Genomic DNA, 19,447 nt, shown 5'->3' on the forward strand with positions numbered 1-19,447 from the left:
CAAAGCTTGTCAGTTGGGTGTTTTTATATATGTTCTTATTCTTTAATCTGGCTGTATTTCCATTCTGAAGAAAATAATGAATATTCAACCCTTCATGCTAAAGCTGCCTTGGCATTTCTCAGTGTTACTTTTACCACGTAGATAATGTGGGAGTCTAGGTCTTCCTGAAATATCAAGTGAGTACAACAGTTACCTATCAGAAATAATGACAATTCTCAAAAGAGAAATGGAATTGACATTTATATAGAAATATTATCATGACTTGGCTCTTCCGCCGTAGGTGGCAAGTTTAAAGAGGTGGGGGTGGAGGGTAGGCAAATTTAAAAAAACATCCTTTTGCAAGTAACAACTCCTTTCTTACTTCCCACTTCTACCTAGGTTCACCTTTTCTAGCCAATGAAGATGGTGTACTTGGTGGAGTGATAGTTCTTCGATCTTGCAGATGTTCTGCAGAGCCTGACTCTTTACAAGAAAAGCAGACTCTACTAGGTAAGAAGATTTTTGTATAGTTTTATTGTGAACAGGAGGTGCTAAACTCACGAACCAAGCAAGGGCTGAAATAAAAATCATGTGTACTACCACCCATAAATAGGAATATTTGGCATAAAAGAGAAGCATTTGTCATTGAAATACAGGAATGCTCTGGGGGAGGGACAGAGTGGAAGTTGTAAATAATTTTTGTTTTTGAAAAGTATGAGTGAGACCATGCCTCTTAAATTGCCGTTTGTGAACTTAAATGTGATTTGTATTGGTCTATGGAGCCAGAGTCCTTTTTAGTGAGAGCGTAGATAGTAGTAGTAATTTCATTTTAGTTGCTTGGATTCTTTTTTTAAAATATTTTTAGAACACTTTCTCCCAGTGTAGAAAATCACATTTCTGGTAAAATAAAATGCATGCACATACATCCTGCTGTTAAAGCTGCTCAGTGCATTGCATGCCAAAATGTGCTATGTGAGAATGTTTACCTCTTCTTTCTCAGAGACCAAAATGTGTATCACGTGTATCACATGCATCTGACAAAGTGGGTATTCACCCACGAAAGCTCATGCTCCAGTACCTCTGTTAGTCTATAAGGTGCCACAGGACTCTTTGCTGCTTTTTCAAAATGTGTCTGATGGTTTGGAACATGGTCTTCAAATTTGGCAGGGTCTCTAGACTCCTAGGGTCAGAAATTCCTTTTGCTACCCACATGAAAATCCATCCAGATAAGCCACAGTACTGCCATTTACATGTGTACAGTAGGACTTGACATGTTTGCTCCTGAAAGGCCTAATTATTCAGTCTACGCTGTGGACTTCCCCCATGCTGTGCCTGCAGACAGATGTCACAAAGACAAAATGAGTCATTATCTTCTTTCTGCTACTACTGCATTTCTCCCATCAAAATACTTTTTGCACTAGGAGAATTTGCACTGGTCTGGGAACCAGAAGACCATATGTTTGTCTTGCCTTCTCTGCTGTTCGGTAATAAAATCTGTGCACCCTTGCAGCTTCATTGTTCCTCTGGAAGGGAGACACATCTCACGATTTTACAGAATGATTAATGGTCACTTGTGGCAGAAGTGGGAATAGAACACAGAGACCAAAGCTTCCACTCCTGTTCCAGCCCCTTTGTGCTGCCTGAGTATTGCAAAAAGGGTGGAATCTGGCTACAGCTGCCACATTGATAATTGCTTCATCAGAAGGTAACTTTGTGTTAGTGATCCTGGTTTCTACACTGGCACTTTCCCTCTGCACCCCAGTGTAGAAGCCAGGAAAGGGGAAATGGGAGAAGGTGGGGCAGCAGATTTCTGCTCATTCTGTCCCAATAGACAGTTAGGGTATGTCTACACTATGGGGTTATTCCGATTTTACATAAACCGGTTTTGTAAAACAGATTGTATAAAGTCGAGTGCACGCGGCCACACTAAGCACATTAATTTGGCGGTGTGCGTCCATGTACCGAGGCTAGCATCGATTTCCAGAGCGTTGAACTGCGGGTAGCTATCTCATAGTTCCCGCAGTCTCCCCCGCCCATTGGAATTCTGGATTGAGATCCCAATGCATGATGGTGCAAAAACAGTGTCGCGGGTGATTCTGGGTAAATGTCATCACTCATTCCTTCCTCCGTGAAAGCAACAGCAGACAATCATTTCGCGCTCTTTTTCCCTGGATTGCCCTGGCAGACGCCATAGCATAGCAACCATGGAGCCCATTTTGCCTTTTGTCACTGTCACCATATGTGTACTGGATGCCGCTCACAGAGGCGGTACTGCAGTGCTACACAGCAGCATTCATTTTCTATTGCAAGGTAGCAGAGATGGTTACCAGTCGTTCTGTACCGTCTGCTGCGCCATTGTAAATTGGCGATGAGATGATGGTTATCAGTCGTTCTGTACTGTCTGCTGCTGTCATGGGTGCTCCTGGCTGGCCTTAGCTGAGGTCGGCCGGGGACGCAAGGACAAAAATGGGAATGACTCCCCGAGTCAATCCCTCCTTTATGGTTTATCTAAAAATACAGTTAGTCCTGCCTAGAATATGGGGCAAGTATACTAGAGAACCAGTGTATCAGAAAACCAATTCTGAACCTTAGCGTCCAAAATATGGGTACTAGCATGAATTCCCCTAAACTTAATTACCAGCATAGATCCTGTAGTGCTGCCACCAATCAGGACTTAGAGTAGAGTGCCTGATAAACGCTGGTCTCCCCCAAAACCTTCCCTGGGGACCCCCAAGACCCAAATTCCTTGAGTCTCACAACAAAGGGGAATAAACCATTTCCCTCCCCTTCTCCTCCCCTCCAGGTGTTCCCCCCTGGGCTCCTGGAGAGAGATACAGATTCAAGCTCCGTGAATCTAAACAAAGGGATTCCCCCTTCTCCTTTCTTCCTCCCAGATCTTTCCCGCCCTGGGTACACTAGGAGATCACCGTGATTCAAACTCCTTGAATCACAACACAGAGAAATCAGGTGGGTTCCCCCCCTTTCTCTCCCCCTCCCTTCTCCTTCCTTGTTAAGTACAGACTCAATTCCCTTGAGCCTCAACAAGGGGAAAAATCAGACAGGTCTTAAAAGCAAAACTTTTAATAAAAGAAAAAAGAATAAAGAAAATCACTGTAAATTCAAGATGGAATATTACAAGGTCTGTCAGCTTCTAGAAACTGGAGAAACAGCCTCCTCCAGCAGAAATACAATTTAAATTACTTTCAGCCAAATACACATTTGCAAATAAAGAAAAACAGATAAAAGACTATACCGCCTTTCTACCTTTGTACTTACAAAAATGTAATAGAAGATTAGAGAGCCTGTAGGTACGTGTGGTCACTCTCAGAGCCCAGAGAGAACAAAGCCAAACCCAAAAACCACAAACAAAGGCTTCCCTCCACCGAGATTTGAAAGTATCTCGTCTCCTGATTGCTCCCCTGGTCAGGTGTTTGGTTCCCTGTTTGTTAACCCTTTACAGGTAAAAGAGACATTAACCCTTAACTATCTGTTTATGACACTCCCTGAGTCAATCCCTCCTTTATGGTTTATCTAAAAATAGAGTTAGTCCTGCCTGGAATATGGGGCAAGTGTACTAGAGAACCAGTGTATCAGAAAACCAGAGAGCACAGCCACTCCGTGTCAGATCCCGCAGAAATGATGAGCTGCATGCCATTCACGAGGGATGCCCCTACAACAACCCCACCCGTTGATTCCCTTCTCCCCCAACTTTTCTGGGCTACCGTGGCAGTGTCCCCCATTTGTGTGATGAAGTAATAAATAATGCAGGAATAAGAAACACTGACTTTTTAGTGAGATAAAATGAGGGAGAGGTAGCCTCCAGCTGCTATGATAGTCCAGGCAGTACAGAATCTTTTCTTTAGACATGAAAAGGGGGGGGGGGGCGGCTAATGGAACTCAGCCCCCAGTTGCTATGATGAGGACGGTTATCAGCCGTTCTGTACCATCTACCGGAAATGACCAGGACTCATTCCTATTTTTTCCCAGGCTCCCCCGTCTGACCTCACCTGAGGCTAGCCAGGAGCACACACGCGCTGTTGATGACAAAAGATAGCAGTCATATTGTACTGTCTGCCACCGGGGAGGGGAGGGGAGAGAATTCTGCTATTCATTGCCGCGGCACCACGTCTACCAGCAGCATGCAGTAGACATAAGGTGACATATAAAAAAGTCAAGAAATGATTTTTTCCCCTTTTTCTTTCACGGGGAGGAGAGGGTTAAATTGACGACATATACCCTGAAACACCCCGGACAATGTGTTTGACCCTACAGGCATTGGGAACTCAGCCAAGAATGCAAATGCTTTTCGGAGACTGCAGGGATTGTGGGATAGCTGGAGTCCTCAGTACCCCCTCCTTCCTTCTATGAACATCCATTTGATTCTTTGGCTTTCCGTTACACTTGTCACACAGCACTGTGCTGTGGCCTCTGTCTATCATAGCCTGGAGATTTTTTAGAATACTTTCTCATTTTGTCTTCTGTAACAGAGCTCTGATAGAACAGATTTGTCTCCCCATACAGTGATCAGATCCAGTATCTCCCGTATGATCCATGCTGGAGCTCTTTTTGGATTTGGGACTGCGTGGCCACCCGTGCTGATCAGAGCTCCACACTGGGCAAACAGGAAATGCAATTTAAAAGTTTGCGGGGCTTTTCCTGTCTACCTGGCCAGTGCATCCGAGTTCAGATTGCTTTCCAGAGCGGTCACAGTGGTGCACTGTGGGATACCGCCCGGAGGCCAATACCGTCGATTTGCAGCCACACTAACCCTAATCCGATATGGTAATTCCGATTTCAGCGCCACTCCTCTCTTCGGGGAGGAGTACAGAAACTGGTTTAAAGAGCCCTTTATATCGATGATAAAGGGCCTCATTGTGTGGATGGGTGCAGCGTTAAATTGGTTTAACGCTACTAAAATCGGTTTAAACCCGTAGTGTAGACCAGGCCTCAGTGTATGGTCCCTTAGCCATCACAGCTAGTTGTCCATAAGTTAGAACTGCATGTGGGTTAATATAACTTTATGTTGGAGCTGGAGCAGCTTGAGAATCAGAGCGATAACCAATCACATACTACCTCTTAGAAAGAACCTGCCAAATGTGTATCTAGATATATTATCTGTGAAAAGAGCTATTCCTACATATGTAACCATGGATTCATTATTGTTCCTTTTTAGCTGCTGGCCCAAAGATAAGTCTTATTTGCTGGCAGCAGTAGTGGGCAGTTAGTCTTTTAATTCAATTAGTAGAGGTTTTCATGGAAATTAGTGACAAAGGGGACTGTTCTGATCTTGTAGTATGACCTTCTGCATTAATACAGGCTATAGACCAGGGGTAGGCAACCTATGGCACGTGTGCGGAAGGTGGCACGTGAACTGATTTTCAGTGGCACTTTCACTTCCTGTGTCCTGGCCACTGGTCTGGGGTACTCTGCATTTTAATTTAATTTTAAATGAAGTTTCTCAAACATTTTAAAAACCTTATTTACTTTACATACAACAATAGTTTAGTTCCGTATTAAAGACTTAAAGAAAGAGCGCTTCTAAAAACATTAAAATGTATTACTGGCACGCGAAACCTTATATTAGAGTGAATAAATGAAGACTTGGCACACCACTTCTGAAAGGTTGCCGACCCCTGGTATAGACCTTCATCAAATTTCTGAATCAATCCTGTAACTTCTGACTGAGCTAATTTCAAACCTACATCTATACTACAAGCTAGGGCTGTGATTCCCTGCTTGCGTACACATACTCAACTCACTCTCATCTGAGCTAGCATGCTAAAAATATAGTAGCGTAGCCATGGTGACAAAGGCAGCAGCGACATGCTCAGTGGCAGTGATGGTACAAGCACTTAGTAGGTACCCACGAGGTTCAAGCTGGTTTGTACTTGGTGTGGCTAGCCTATGCCATCACTGCTGCTGACTGTGCTACTGTGGCAATGCTACTATTTTTAGCATGCTAGCTCAGGTGAGAGCTAGCATTAAGTATGTGTACGTGAACTGGAAATCACACACATAGCATATAATGTAGACACAGCCAGTCTGAATTTGCCTATTTTAAACTTCTAACCATTGGATCTCATTATACCGTTTTCTGCTATTAATATCTTCTCTACGTAGGCTCAGCTTAATCTTCTCTTGGGTCAACTACATTATTGAGCTTCAGCCTTGTACTACAAGATGTGTTTTCAAGGCCTAAAATTATTGTAGCTCTTTTCTGAAAGCGTTCTGATTTTTCAACCTCTTTTCTGAAGTGAGTTTGCCAGAAGTGGACAAAATATTTTGGTAACTGTCTTGCTAAAGCTGTATGCAGAAGTAACATCACCTCTCCACTCTTACTTCATAGTCACCTGTTTATGCATCCAATGATTACTTTAGCCCAGGGAGGTAAGAGTCTATTGGTTATTTGCCATGATCTCAAAGTCTGTTTGTTTCAGTACATTTAGAATACAGTACCCCATCTTGTAGCACATGTTCTTCTTCGAGTGCTTGGTCATATCCATTCCAGTTAGGTGTGCGCGCGAAACGTGCACGTTCGTCGGAAGATTTTTACCCTAGCAGCACTCTATGGGTCGGCTGGACGCCCCTGGAGTGGCGCTGCTGTGGCGCCTGATATCTACCTCTGCCGACTGAACCGCCCACTCAGTTCCTTCTTACCGCCCGTGTCAGTCGTTGGAACAGTGGAGTGCGCTTGTACTGACCTCCACCTCCCTAGCTACTCGTAGTTCTCTGGTTATTTTTTTGTATATATAGCTCAAAGTTATATAGTTTTAGTTAATTTTTATTGTTCATAGTTAGTGTATAGTTAAGAGCAGTTCGGGGATTAGCCCCTTCCCCGCACCCGGTGCCAGGGCCCATGCCTGGTTCATCGGGTTTCAAACCGTGCTCGGCCTGTCATAAGCCGATGCCGACAGGAGATCCACACAACTCCTGCCTTAAGTGCCTCGGGGAATCTCACCTGACAGATAAGTGTTGCATTTGCAAGGCTTTTAAGCCGAGAACAAAAAAGGAGCGGGACTTTCGGCTAAAGCAGCTCCTCATGGAGGCGGCTCTTACCCCTCCGACTTCAGCACCAAACACTGGTCAATCGGCGGGCAGAAGCGCCTCCTCGGCACCGGACTGTGCCCGTACTGCCAAGGCCTCTCAGCACCGGCCATCGCCGGCACCGAGGTCGACGTGGCACCGCTTCCTTTCCCTGAGGTCGAGAGAGCCTGAGACTCCTGCTGCTTCCGTGCCACCTGCACCACAGCCAGCGAGCTCGTCTAAGTCGGATCGCCTGGCACTGACGCCTGCCGCGGCACTGATGATGTCGGCACCGTCTATTCCTGTCCCGCAAGGGCTGTCGAGTCCGGTGCCTGTCAGCTCCCCGACGAGCCGTGGTTGAGCTTACTATTCCATTCATGCTGGAGACGTTCTCAACGGCGAGGGATCTGATTGCCATGACAGAGTTGATGCTGCCTCAACCCCCGGCACCACCAGTGCAGGTAATACAGTCTATTGGCAAGCCTACCTTGATAAAACCATCCTCTGTTGGCACAGCAGAGCAGCACCGTTCATGATCACGGTCCCACAGACTTTCCAGGTCCCGTTGGCGCTCCCACTCCCGACGCAGCTCGCAGTCCCGGTACCTTTCTCCTCTTCGGTACCACTCGCACTCTTGGCACCAGTCGGTATCCCGTTCACTGGCCCACTACTCTCGGCACTGTTCCAGCTCCTGGCACCGTTCCAGCTCCTGGCACCATTCCAGGCACCGTGACTCCCATAGCCGCTCCTGACGTCGAGCCTCGAGATCTCAGTCGACCTCCCGGCACCGCTCCGGTCGCAGGTCCCGATCTCGTTCCCAGTACTGGTATGCCTCCCAGTACCGGTCCCCGGTGCCGAGTAGAGCAAGGTCCACTAGAGACAGAGACTCTGCCCAGGGCTTTTCAGCACCTCCATGGCCATCCAGGCATGCATCAGTGTCGTCCCACGCGGACAGCTCTTATGCTCAGGAACGGGATTCTGATGTGCCCACCAGAGTCTTCCAAGAGACCCAGGACCAAGGACCCCATCAGTGGTCTTTCTGGACACCTTGGGCGTACCACCAGGCCCAAGGCGTACCAGCAGTTCTGTCCCGCTCTGTCTCATCAGAGCACCGAGTGCCAGAGGCGACGGTTAGCCATACCCCTCTGACTGCTACGGAGGAAGCCCCAGTTCACCCACCGGACTCCCAGCTTCCACTGGAGCAGGAGGTCGCCCAAGAGCAAGAAGCCACACAGGACCCGCTCGTTGCCGGCATCTCCTGTTTCTCTTCTCCAGATGAGGCAGTGGCAAGAACATCCTCCACGGGCCCTCCTCCAATCGACCTGAGAGCCCATTGGGACCTCCTAAGGAGGGTAGCACTCAATATGAACCTACAGGGGGAGGAGGTTCCGGAGGTAGAGGACCCGGCAGTGGACATTCCATCGGCGGATGCCCCCACTAGAGTGGCCCTACTGTTTATTCGGACCATCCAGGCGAATGCCAATACTATTTGACAGTCCCCAGCCTCTATCCCTCCTGCAGCCAGGTGAGTCGAGCTTAAATATATGGTGCCCTCTAAAGCGTATGAGTACTTGTAAGTCCATCCTCCTCCCTGCTCACTAGTCGTCCAGTCCATTAATGAGAGGGAATGCGAGGGCCGGCAGGCGCCAGCCCCGAAATCAAAGGAGGCTAGGCGAATGGACCTACTCGGCCGCAAAGTGTACTTGGCAGGGACCCTACAGCTCTGGGTGGCAAATCAACAAGCCTTGCTTAGCCGCTATAATTATAACACCTGGGTGGTGGTGTGTCATAAACAGATAGCTAAGGGTTAATGTTCTTTTACCTGTAAAGGGTTAACACAGGGAACCAAACGCCTGACCAGAGGACCAATCAGGAAACAAGACTTTTTCAAATCTGGGTGGAGGGAAGTTTTGGGTGTGAGTTCTTTGTCCTTTGTTCTTGATCTGTTCTCTTTCTCGGCTCTGAGAGTGACCACAGGAATCTCCAGGCTTTCTAATCTTCTGTTTCCAAGTTGTAAGTACAAGGATAGTAGGACAATAGGTTTATATTTTTTTTTGTATTTAAATGTGTGTAGTTGCTGGAATGTGTTAAATTGTATTTTTTTTGGATAAGGCTGTTTATTCATTTTTTTCTTTTGAGCAATTGACCCTGTATATTGTCACCTTAATACAGAGACCATTTTATGTCCTTTTTCATTCTTTTTATATAAAGCTTTCTTTTTAAGACCTGTTGGAGTTTTTCTTTAGTGGGGACTCCAGGGAATTGAGTCTGCAGCTCACCAGGGGATTGGTGGGAGGAGAAAAATCTCTTTGTGTTAGATTTACTAAGCCTGACTTTGCATACCCTGTGGGTGAGGGGGGAGAGAGGTTAGATCTCTCGGTGCTTGTGTTTCAAGGACTTCAAGCAGGGAGGGTGGAATCCCTTTGTTTAGATTCACGGAGCTTGCTTCTGTATATCTCTCCAGGAACCCAGGGAGGGAACACCTGGAGGGGAGGAGGGGGAAGGGAAATGGTTTATTCCCCTTTGTTGTGAGACTCAAAGAATCTGAGTCTTGGGGTCCCCCAGGGACGGTTTTGGGGAGACCACAGTGAGCTAGGCACTGTATAATTCCTGGCTGGTGGCAGCAATTACCAGGTCCAAGCTGGTAACTAAGCTTGGAGGTTTTCATGCTAACGCCCATATTTTGGACGCTAAGGTCCAGATCTGGGAAGAAATGTTATGACACAGTGGGTAAGTTTACGGAGCTTCTCCCTCAAGACTCCCGCCAAGAGTTGGCTTCCCTCTTGGAGGAAGGGAAAAAGGTGGCCAGAACTTCCCTCCAGGCCTCGTTGGATGCAGCAGACTCAGCAGCCAGGACTCTGGTCTCGGGTGTTGCCATGAGGCGCATCTCATGGCTTCAGGTTTCAAACTTCCCACTGGAGCTGCAGTATACCATTTAGGACTTACCATTTGATGGTAAAGGCCTCTTCTCGGAAAAGACTGACCCCAGGCTGCAAAGCCTGAAGGACAACAGGGTCATAATGCGCTCTCTCAGCATGCATCCGCCGGTGACCCAACGCAGGCCTTTCCGTCCCCAGCCTCACCGCACATACATTGTGCCTAGACAAAGACAGGACTTTGGCAGGCAGTGCGGCCAACGTGGTCGCAGAGGACCGTCAGGACCCCAAGGGGGCCAAAATCAAGGTCCCACCGTGACCAAAGATGAACTTTTGAAGGTGCGCCCGAGGGCGGCGTACCAGTTACAGGACAGGATCCCTTTCCTCCCTTCTCCAACTGTCTCTCCTACTTCCTCCTGGCGTGGTCCCAGTTAACTTCAGATCGCTGGGTCCTACGCACGGTGGAGTATGGGTACCACCTCCAATTTATTTCAACCCCGCCCTGCCACCCTCCAACCCTGTCCCTCTTCAGGGACCCCTCTCACGAGCAATTCCTCGTACAAGAGGTGCGGACGCTCCTTGCCATAGGAGCTATAGAAGAGGTACCGATGGACAAAAGGGGCAAGGGGTTTTATTCTCGTTATTTCCTAATCCCCAAACTGAAGGGAGGTCTCAGACCTATCCTAGACCTGCGAGGACTCAACCAGTTTATGATAAAGTTGAAGTTCCGCATGGTATCCCTGGGGACCATTATCCCATCCTTGGATCCTGGAGACTGGTATGCCGCCCTCGATATGAAGGACGCGTACTTTCACATAGTCATCTTTCCCCTGAACAGGAGATACCTCTGCTTTGTAGCCAACCACCAGCACTTCCAGTTTACGGTCCTGCCGTTTGGCCTTTCTGCAGCCCCAAGGATATTTACAAAGTGTATGGCCGTAGTCGCCGCCTACCTCTGCCGACGTTGGATACATGTTTTTCTGTATCTGGACAATTGGCTCATCCGAGGGGCCTCCGAGACCTACAAAATAAAAAGGCGTCATATAAAAAATGGAAACTAGGTCAGATCACAAAGGACGAATATAGGCAAATAACACAGGAATGCAGAGGCAAGATTAGAAAGGCAAAGGCACAAAATGAGCTCAAACTAGCTATGGGAATAAAGGGAAACAAGAAGACTTTTTATCAATACATTAGAAGCAAGAGGAAGACCAAGGACAGGGTAGGCCCACTGCTCAGCGAGGAGGGGGAAACAGTAACGGGAGACTTGGAAGTGGCAGAGATGCTTAATGACTTCTTTGTTTCGGTCTCCACTGAGAAGTCTGAAGGAATGTCTATGATAGTGAATGCTTACGGGAAGAGGGTAGGTTTAGAAGATAAAATAAAAAAAGAGCAAGTAAAAAATCACTTAGAAAAGTTAGATGCCTGCAAGTCACCAGGGCCTGATGAAATGCATCCTAGAATACTCAAGGAGTTAATAGAGGAGGTATCTGAGCCTCTAGCTATTATCTTTGGGAAATCATGGGAGACGGGGGATATTCCAGAAGACTGGAAGGGGGCAAATATAGTGCCCATCTATAAAAAGGGAAATAAAAACAACCCAGGAAACTACAGACCAGTTAGTTTAACTTCTGTGCCAGGGAAGATAATGGAGCAGGTAATTAAAGAAATCATCTGCAAACACCTGGAAGGTGGTAAGGTGATAGGTAAGAGCCAGCATGGATTTGTAAAGAACAAATCGTGTCAAACTAATCTGATAACATTCTTTGATAGGATAACGAGCCTTGTGGATAAGGGAGAAGCGGTGGATGTGATATACCTAGACTTTAGTAAGGCATTTGATACAGTCTCGCATGATATTCTTATAGATAAACTAGGAAAGTACAGTTTAGATGGGGCTACAATAAGGTGGGTGCATAACTGGCTGGATAACCGTACTCAGAGAGTAGTTATTAATGGCTCCCAATCCTGCTGGAAAGGTATAACAAGTGGGGATCCGCAGGGGTCTGTTTTGGGACCGGCTCTGTTCAATATCTTCATCAACGATTTAGATGTTGGCATAGAAAGTACGCTTATTAAGTTTGTGGACGATACCAAATTGGGAGGGATTGCAACTGCTTTGGAGGACAGGGTCAAAATTCAAAATGATCTGGACAAATTGGAGAAATGATCTGAGGTAAACAGGATGAAGTTCAATAAAGATAAATGCAAAGTGCTCCACTTAGGAAGGAACAATCAGTTTCACACATACAGAATGGGAAGAGACTGTCTAGGAAGAAGTATGGCAGAAAGAGATCTAGGGGTCATAGTAGACCACAAGCTTAATATGAGTCAACAGTGTGATACTGTTGCAAAAAAAGCAAACGTGATTCTGGGATGTATTAACAGGTGTGTTGTAAACAAGACACGAGACGTCATTCTTCCGCTTTACTCTGCGCTGGTTAGGCCTCAACTGGAGTATTGTGTCCAGTTCTGGACACCACATTTCAAGAAAGATGTGGAGAAATTGGAGAGTGTCCAGAGAAGAACAACAAGAATGATTAAAGGTCTTGAGAACATGACCTATGAAGGAAGGCTGAAGGAATTGGTTTGTTTAGTTTGGAAAAGAGAAGACTGAGTGGGGACATGGTAGCAGTTTTCAAGTATCTAAAAGGGTGTCATCAGGAGGAGGGAGAAAACTTGTTCACCTTAGCCTCCAATGATAGAACAAGAAGCAATGGGCTTAAACTGCAGCAAGGGAGATTTAGGTTGGACATTAGGAAAAAGTTCCTAACTGTCAGGGTAGTTAAACACTGGAATAGATTACCTAGGGAAGTTGTGGAATCTCCATCTCTGGAGATATTTAAGAGTAGGTTAGATAAATGTCTATTAGGGATGGTCTAGACAGTATTTGGTCCTGCCATGAGGGCAGGGGACTGGACTCGATGACCTCTCGAGGTCCCTTCCAGTCCTAGAGTCTATGAGTCTGAGACACAAGTCACTCAGCATGTGGGCATCATCAAGGACCTATTCACACATCTAGGCCTGATGATCAATATAGAAAAATCCACTCTGGTTCCCACGCAGAGGTTAGACTTCATAGGAGCTGTCCTGGACTCCAGTCTAGCCAGAGCCTGCTTACCACAGCCGCGGTTTCAGGCAATGGCAACAATCATCCGAGGTCTACAGAATTTCCCGACGATCTCGGGTCGCACTTGTCTCGGTCTCCTGGGTCACATGGCTGCCTGCACATTTGTAACCAAACACGCCAGGCTCCTTCTCTGTCCTCTCCAAGTTTAGCTCAACTCGGTATACTACCCAGGCAGGGACCCAATAGACACGATAGTCACCATTCCCCCGAGCACCCTAGGCTCCCTAGAATGGTGGCTAACTCCCTCCTTGGTGTGTGCAGGGATGCCGTTCCATCCGCCCCAACCCTCAGTGTCCTTGACGACAGACGCGTCATCTCTCGACTGGGGTGCTCACCTTGGTCACCTTTGTACTAAAGGCCTTTGGTCATCTCAGGAGCTGGCATTACACATAAATGTCCGAGAACTGAGAGCAGTCTGCCTGGCATGCCAGGCGTTCCAGCAACAGTTGCAAGGCTGTTGTGTCTCAGTGTTTACAGACAACGCAACGGCCATGCACTACATAAACAAACAGGGAGGGACACGATCCTCCCCCCTTTGTCAGGAGGCCATCCAACTCTGGGACTTCTGCGTAGCCCAGATAGATCTGGTAGCATCCTTTCTCCCAGGCGTTCGGAACACTCTGGCGGATCAACTCAGCAGGTCTTTCCTATCTCACAAGTGGTCGATCCGCCCGAACGTTATTCATTCTGTTTTCCAGAAGTGGGGATTTCCCCACGTAGACCTGTTCACTTCCTGCCTTCCAAGGTCTCTCCCCAGGATCGATCTCGGACGCTTTCCCAATGCCGAGAAAGAGCCAGCTCCTTTATGCCTTCCCACTGTTCCTGCTGGTTCACAAGGTCTTGCTGAAACTCTGCAGGGACAGAGCGCGCATCATCATGATCCCTCCAGCGTGGCCCAGGGAGCACTGGTACACCACGTTGCTTGACCTGTCGATAGGCAACCCAATTACCCTGCCACTCCACCCAGACCTCATAACTCAGGACTATGGCAGACTTCACCACCCGGACCTGCAGGCTCTTCACCTCACGGCGTGGCTGCTGTGTGGCTAACCAGTCAGAGTTACATTGCTCTGAATCAGTACAACAAGTTCTCCGGGGTAGCAGGAAACCTTCCACCCAGTCAACATATCTGGTCAAGTGGAAGCCTTTCTCCTGCTGGTGCGAAACGCTTAATCTTACCCCCACTGAGATCTTGATCCCCTCTATTTTGGACTACCTCTGGTCTGTCAAACAGCAGGGCCTAGCAGTATCATCACTGAGGGTGCACTTGTCAGCCATCTCTACCTTCCACCCAGGCAAAGGTGGCCGTTCCGTGTTTTCACACCCTATGGTTTCAAGGTTCCTCAAGGGCTTGGATTGCTTATACCCTCAAGTACGCCACCCAGCCCCGACCTGGGACCTCAACCTGGTTTTAACCAGACTTATGTCTCCCCCATTCGAGCCGTTAGCAACCTGCTCGCTACTATACCTGTCTTGGAAGACAGCTTTCCTCGTAGTCATTACATCGGCCAGATGAGTCTCTGAGCTTAGGGCTTTTACGGTGGATCCGCCGTACGCTGTGTTCCACAAGGACAAGGGTGCAGTTGCGACCACACACGGCATTCCTCCCTAAGGTGGTTTTGGCCTTTCATGTTAACCAGTACATCTTTCTCCCGGTCTTCTTCCCGAAGCCACACTCAACGCGACGGGAGCAACAGTTGCACTCCCTGGACGTCTGTAGAGCACTCGCATTTTATATTGAGCGGACAAAACCCTATCGTAAAACACCCCAACTCTTTGTTGCGGTAGCAGACCGAATGAAAGGCCTACCTGTTCCCTCTCAGAGGATCTCATCTTGGGTGACGGCGTGCATCCGCACTTGTTATGATTTGGCTCATATTTCCCCGAGCCACATCACCGCGCATTCTACCAGAGCTCAGGCTTCATCTGCCGCCTTCCTGGCTTGTGTACCTATCCAGGAGATATGTCGCGCAGCTACCTGGTCCTCAGTCCACATCTTTGCTTCGCATTATGCTCTGGTTCAACAGTTCAGAGATGATGCAGCCTTTGGCTCAGCAGTTTTGCATTCTGCCACATCTCACTCCTACCCCACCGCCTAGATAAGGCTTGGGAATCACCTAACTGGAATGGATGTGAGCAAGCACTCGAAGAAGAAAAGACGGTTACTCACCTTTGTAACTATTGTTCTTCGAGATGTGTTGCTCATATCCATTCCAAACCTGCCCTCCTTCCCCACTGTCGGAGTAGCCGGCAAGAAGGAACTGAGGGGTGGTTGGATCGGCAGGGGTATATATCCGGCACCACGGCTGCACCACTCCAGGGGGCACTCCGCCGACCCACTGAGTGTTGCTAGGGTAAAAATCTTCCAACGAACGTGCATGCAGCGTGCACACACCTAACTGGAATGGATATGAGCAACACATCTCGGAGAACAACAGTTACAAAGGTGAGTAACCATCTTTTCTTTGTGCCAAGAGTAGCCAGGAAGGAGTTACACAATAATAAAAGGGAACAAACATGCACTCAGCACAAAAGCAATAGGTTGAGAACAAAATTAACCAAAACACCCAAAAGATGTGAAGAGAAGAAAATCTTTAATTGCCTACACATCAGTGCTACAGACCTGGGTAACAAACCAGAGGAATTGTAATTGCTTATTTATGAGCAAAAATTTGACTTGGTATTACTGAAACCTAATGGGATGAGATTCCCATGATTGGAATGTTAAAATCAATGGTTACATCCTATTTAGGAAGGATTGAATGAGCAAAACAGGAGGATTATCAAAAACAGCCTGTTTCCAAGTCATTGACAACGTGGAAGGAAATGTCTGGAATGCTTATGGATCAGTGTCCTAACAGATAATGTACAAGCTGGGGTATTAGTTGGTGTCTGCTACAGAGCATAGGATGACCGGCTCCTAAGGCACCTGTCTATAATCTGTGAGTGAGGGATGCTTACTGATCATAGCGGTGAGGAAGACTTCAATGTGAATAATATATGCTAGAAGTCTCATGCTGACAGTCCTAAAACAGCCTTAGAATTTCTAACGAAGTGTTGCATCCAGCATGGGGGAAATCTTTATTTAGACCTTGTCTTGACAGAGGAATTGATCACAGAACTAAAAATAGTGGTAGTTTATGTAGATGTGAATCTGACTTTATCACGTTTGGTAGGTGCGTGTCATAAACAGATAGCTAAGGGTTAATGTCTCTTACACCTGGAAAGGAGTAACCTGAAACACCTGACCAGAGGACCAATCAGGAAACAAGACTTTTTCAAATCTGGGTGGAGGGAAGTTTGTGTCTGAGTTCTTTGTTCTAGTGTTCTGCCTGTACTCTCTCTTGGCTATGAGAGGATTTCTGTCTCCTGCTTTTCTAATCTTCTGTTTCCCAGTTGTAAGTACAAAAAAGATAAGACAGTGATTTATATGTTTTTTTATTTTGTATTTACATGTGTGTAGTTGCTGGAGTGTTTTGAATTGTATTCTTTTTGAATAAGGCTGTTTATTCATATTTCTTTTAAGCAATTGACCCTGTATTTGTCACCTTAATACAGAGAGACCATTTTTATGTATTTTTTCTTTCTTTTTATATAAAGCTTTCTTTTTTAAGACCTGTTGGAGTTTTTCTTTGGTGGGGAACTCCAGGGAATTGAGTCTGTAGCTCACCAGGGAATTGGTGGGAGGAAGAAGTCAGGGGGAAATCTGTGTGTGTTAGATTTACTAGCCTGACTTTGCATTCCCTCTGGGTGAAGAGGGAAGTACTTTTGTTTCCAGGACTGGAAACAGGGAGGGTGGCGTCCCTCTGTTTAGATTCACAGAGCTTGCTTCTGTGTATCTCTCCAGGAACCCAGGGAGGGAACACTTGGAAGGGAGAAGGGAAGGGAAATGGTTTATTCCCCTTTGTTGTGAGACTCAAGGAATTTGGGTCTTGGGGTCCCCAGGGAAGGTTTTTGGGGGGACCAGAGTGCCCCAAAACACTCTCATTTTTTGGGTGGTGGAAGCTTTACCAGGTCCAAGCTGGTAACTAAGCTTGGAGGTTTTCATGCTAACCCCCATATTTTGGACGCTAAGGTCCAAATCTGGGAATAGGTTATGACAGTTCAAACAGAATAAAGTCCAAACCAGGAATATATGTATACTTGATGCTTTGGAAGGGTTAGTTTCACAATGCTTAAAACAATTGAGCCAGCTCAGATGGGAGGAAGAATTTAAACTGAAAAATGTGAATGATGATTGAGAATTGTTTAAGAACATTTTACTAGATGCTCCAAAAACCACAACTGAGAGAAATCCCTGCTGCTTTAAAAAACACATAGTGGCTTAGAGCGGAAGTGAAGGCAGCTTATATGGAAGAAATGAGAAATTGATAATAATGAATATAAACCAGAAGCTAGGAATTTGTATATTAATGATGAGGTAGACTGTAAGGAAATCAGAAGTGATGGAATGAAAAAAACAATCAGAATCTGTTCAGGTTAAAATCACTTGGGGCGAGGAGGGGAAGATAACAAAGGCTCCACTGGGATAGCACTTGGGGTCTGTTATAGACCTCCAGGATCTGATTTGCATATGGTTAGCGACCTCTTTAATATTTTAAATGAAATTAATACTTCTGGGAATTGTGTTATTGTTGGAGACTTTAATTCCCCACATATAGATTGGAGGACAAATGCTACTAAGGGTCTAGCTACACTTTTGAGTTACAGCGCAATAAAGGAACCCCAGGCGCACTAGCTCACTACCCGCCCACTGGCAAGGCACGTAGAGCACTCTGACTCTGCAGCTACAACGCTGCTGGTACTCCACCTCGGCGAGTGAAATAACGTTTTCTGCGCCCCTGCTGGAGTGCCGCGGCGCCAGTGTGGATGAGGTGTTGCGTTACTGTGCTCTGATCAGCCTCCAGAAATGTCCCATAATCCCCTTAAGTAAAGTGAACACTTGTCATTGTTTTGAACTCGCTGTAGGAATGCAGATATGCCGTTTGAAAGCTCCGTTTCTGACAGCCAGCTGCTTATCTGCTCCAAGACAAAGCAACCATTAGTGTGGAATACTGTGTATGTGTGTGAGAGAGAGAGGCTGGAGGGACTGGGAGGGTCTGCTGCTATCTGAACTTACAAGACAGCATGGAGACATGCTCTGAGCCCCCCAAAAACCCACTCTGTCTCCCCCCACATACACACAAAACATTCCCTGTCACATTCCACCACTACCACCACCCCTGCCCCCCACCCCCGATTTGAAAAGCACGTTGCAGTCACTTGTATGCTGAGATAGCTGCCCACAATGCACCACTCTCAATGCCGCTGCAAGTGCCACAAATGTGGCCACGCCAGTGCACTTGAAGCTGTCAGTGTGGACAGACTTCAGCGCTTTCCCTACTGCGCTCTGCGAAGGCTGGTTTAACTCAAGGCGCTTTACATTTGCAGGTGTAGCCATGCCCTAATAATGGTACGTCCCAGGTGTTCCTGGATGTGATAGCTTACAGATTTCTTCTGCCAATAGACACCATACCAACAAGAAGTGATTCCGTTTTAGATTTAATATTTGTAAGTACTAAGGACATCATAGAAGAACTGATTGTAGAGGAAAGGCTTGGTTTCCGTGATCATGAGCTAATTCAGTTTAAACCAAATGGGAGGAGGGAAAAAAAAGGTCTGCAGCTTGATTTCAAAAGGGCAAACTTTAAAAAATTAAGGTAATTAGTTAGGGAAGTGGACTGGACTGAAGGATCTGAATGTAGAGGAGTCTTGGAATTATTAAATCAAGATTGCAGAAGCTGTCTAATGCTTGCATCACAAGCAAGGGGGAAAATGTGCAGGGAATAGTTGCAGATCAGGCTGGATGAGCAAGCATCTCAAACAAGTTATTAAGAGAAGGCAGAAAGCCTACAAGGAATGGAAGATGGGAAAGATCAGCAAGGTAAGCTACCTCTTTAAATTTAAATTTTAAATTTAAATTTAAAATTGCAAAGGAAACTATAACCAATAGTAAATGATTCTCTAGCCATATAAATAAAGAGAAAACAAAGAAAGAAGAAGTGGGACCACTAAGCACTGAAGATGGGTTGGAAGTTAAAGATGGCATGGCCCAACTCCTAAATTAATGCTTTGCCTCAGTTTTTAATAAGGGTAATAAGGAGCTTAGAGGTAGCATCAGAGTGGCTAATGGAAACGAGAATAGGAAAGTAGAAATTATCACAGCTGAGGTGTAAATCAAACTCAAACAGCTTAATGAGACCAAATCAGGGACCCAGATAATCTCCATCCAAGAATATGAAAGGGCCTGGCACTGCTATGACACGCATCAGCATAGTGTCAGTGCTTCACAAATAGCAATAAAATTTTCTTCACAACCACCCCTGTGAGCTGCACAGGTATATTTACCCATTTTATACATGGAGAATTAAGGCACAGAGGACTCAAGTATAATTGACAA

At 46.5% G+C, this 19,447-nt stretch overlaps 1 protein-coding gene across 5 annotated transcripts in view; it reads left to right on the forward strand.

Moving 5' to 3' along the window:
• TASP1 (taspase 1) overlaps nt 1-19,447 on the forward strand; it is a 163,364-nt gene that overhangs the window by 111,068 nt on the left and 32,849 nt on the right. For 4 of the 5 annotated variants that reach the window (XM_030557987.1, XM_030557990.1, XM_030557989.1 and 1 more), the window contains one exon: nt 379-489. In XM_030557987.1, the coding sequence (XP_030413847.1) occupies nt 379-489 (111 nt within the window). Of the gene's footprint in view, nt 1-378; nt 490-19,447 lie in introns of those variants that run through there. The other variant, XR_003999785.1, reaches the window with a different exon arrangement.

The sequence above is a fragment of the Gopherus evgoodei genome, chromosome 3 (assembly GCF_007399415.2).
Source record: "Gopherus evgoodei ecotype Sinaloan lineage chromosome 3, rGopEvg1_v1.p, whole genome shotgun sequence".
NCBI lineage: Eukaryota > Metazoa > Chordata > Testudines > Testudinidae > Gopherus > Gopherus evgoodei.